We start from the raw sequence: 2,441 nt of genomic DNA, 5'->3' as shown, positions 1-2,441 counted from the left end.
TCCACAGTAGTCTGTTGGCAGACAATAGTCTAGGCTAGTCAGAAGTTTCTTGTTGTGTTCCTTCAAGTCATTTCCAACTTGTAGTGACCCTAAGGCAACCCTGTCATGGGGTTTTCATGGCAAGATTTGTTCAGAGGGGTTTGCCATTGCTATCCTCTGAGGCTGAGAGAGTGTGATTTGCCTAAGGTCACTCAGTGGCTTACCTCAAATCAAATGCTGTCAAGCACCACTTAAAAACAGAACTTAAGTTGTTTTTTTCATGGGGCAGGGAGAAGCTACAGTTCCTCATGTCTTCCAGTCAGGCATGTTGTCTGGGGATTTTGGTAGCTGTAATCAAAAAAGAACTTTCCCCAAGTAAAATATACATGAAATGTGCACCATTCATTTCACAGAATCCTACATATTGAATCAAAAGTTATTTGAAAGTTCACACCCAGGTAAGACATTTCTCTTGTTGTCACAAAACACTTCCTCCTTAGCTACCATAAAACAATCCTGGCTGAATCCAGAGACTTCAGTATATCAATGTGTAAACATAGCCTCTTTTACTTCCTTTCCCTTTCAACTGCCTTTAGCTTCCTGTTCAAAAATTTGTTCACCTAGAATCCAGCAGAGATCATGGCAAGAAGCACTGCTGCATCCTGGACTGTGCTATTTTATTTACTCAGTGTGTTGTGTGGGAAGATTCTCTCCTTGGACCATGTGCCGGTGTTGCTCTGGTCCACACACAGGTAAGTTCTGCATTCTCTCAGTTCCTTGAGAAGCCAGGAGGCCTTGATATTTTGTGCAATCCTAAAACAGTCTGTTTCTGAATTCATAATGCTTAGCTTAACATTTGAAGAGCTAAATAGATTAGGACCAGGATGCTTGGTGGGTTCTATTTTGCATGACCCTGTCTGACACTCAGCTTGTTAGAGGAATTTTGCCTTTTTTGTTCACCAGCCTGAGAGAGTAGGGTGCAGTTTGCAGGACCCTATACCCATCATGTAATGACACCCCTAAACTGTAATGGTGACCATACTCTAATCCAGCCCCAGTTTGACACTATGTTGATGTGGTCAAGATAATCTTGAATTATGGGGTTATAGTCTGAAGAACACCAGGTTGAGTCGAGTAAATCCTTGTTCCAGGAGATCTGTTTTCTCTAAGCTAAGACTATTTTATTCCGGCAAACTGTGACACGCTGTGTTCTTGACACCTGGTCTCTTCATTCATTGTTTTTTCCTGTTCTCTCTCTCTCTCTCTCTTTCTCTCTCTCTCGTTCTCTCTGTGTGTGTGTGAGGGGGGGGTGGTTTGACATTCCTCTACGTGTACATTTTCAATCATTTGTGTTTTTAAACCTTTGATGATTGTATATTGCCTTGGGATCTGCTAGACCAGAATTAAATTAAACACATATATGAGAGTTAAAGGTTCTGACTTTGGGGCTGCTATTTAATTCCCACTTACATGGAAGTAGGCATCATTGCATTCAGTGCCATCCTGTGCATGTGTGTAAATATGCATAGGATGGCACTTTTGAAAACCCCATTGTCCTCTGATGGTGTCTTCTGAGTGGAACTGATTGCACTTCCAGGCATCTCTAAGACCTTGTTCAGTATCTTACTGCTATAAGGTAAATCACATACAGCAGATGGTATATAGCAGAAAAGCATTTCAGACCTTTCCCTGTTGGGGCCCAGTATTCCCTCACAACCAATGGTACAACTGGAATCCTAAATCACTTCTACCCCGACTATCCCATGACCAATATTTTGATTCCCCATGGCTGGCTCTGGGGTTCTTGAACTTATTTAATGTAGACACAAAGATAATAAAATGTAAAAGTGTGTCCCACTTGCCCACCCCATCAGCTAGGAAAATTGTAAAACCAGATTGATAGAAGGGAAAGTTAACTCCTCCATTTAGTTCCTTACCAGCCTTTACATTTTTTCTCAGCCTCAAACAGCCAGGCTAGAACAAAATATACTGAACAATGTCGCTCACTCTGGAGTGTATCCAGGCTGAGCAGTGGCATCACTAGGGTTGCCATCAGTAGGTTCGGTAACTCATGGCATCTCTCTCTCTCTCTCTCTCTCACACACACACACACACACACACACCATTGACCTCTTCCTATACCACATTATACAGAATCCTTAGTAATGTTTTTTGTACTAATGTTACTCATAAATCATATTTCCCATAAATCACTGAATGTAATGGCAATAGTTGTGACATAAACAACTAGCATAATTAAAATTATACATTTAAATTACAATATCATATGGACAAACTAAATGTATTTACATGTAGATTGTTTCATGTGCTTAAAGTGAAAATTTGGTAAGATGTGATGTTTTTAAGGAAAATTTTAAAATACTTTTTAAAAAATCTTTAATTCTTTAAACAATTATTATTATTATTATTATTATTATTATTATTATTATTATTATTATTAT

General features: G+C 39.2%; 1 protein-coding gene across 1 annotated transcript in view; it reads left to right on the top strand.

Moving 5' to 3' along the window:
- Window positions 1-572: 572 nt before the first annotated feature.
- Window positions 573-2,441, top strand: part of LOC121931449 (V-type proton ATPase subunit S1-like) — a 104,601-nt gene continuing 102,732 nt past the window's right edge. The window contains exon 1 of the mRNA XM_042469237.1: window positions 573-731. Within this exon, the coding sequence (XP_042325171.1) occupies window positions 619-731 (113 nt within the window). The 5' untranslated portion in view covers window positions 573-618. The remainder of the gene's footprint in view (window positions 732-2,441) is intronic.

This window comes from Sceloporus undulatus, chromosome 5, assembly GCF_019175285.1.
Source record: "Sceloporus undulatus isolate JIND9_A2432 ecotype Alabama chromosome 5, SceUnd_v1.1, whole genome shotgun sequence".
NCBI lineage: Eukaryota > Metazoa > Chordata > Lepidosauria > Squamata > Phrynosomatidae > Sceloporus > Sceloporus undulatus.
The sequence above is the reverse complement of the archived record's forward strand: the minus strand, read 5'-3'. Positions and strand labels throughout refer to the sequence as shown.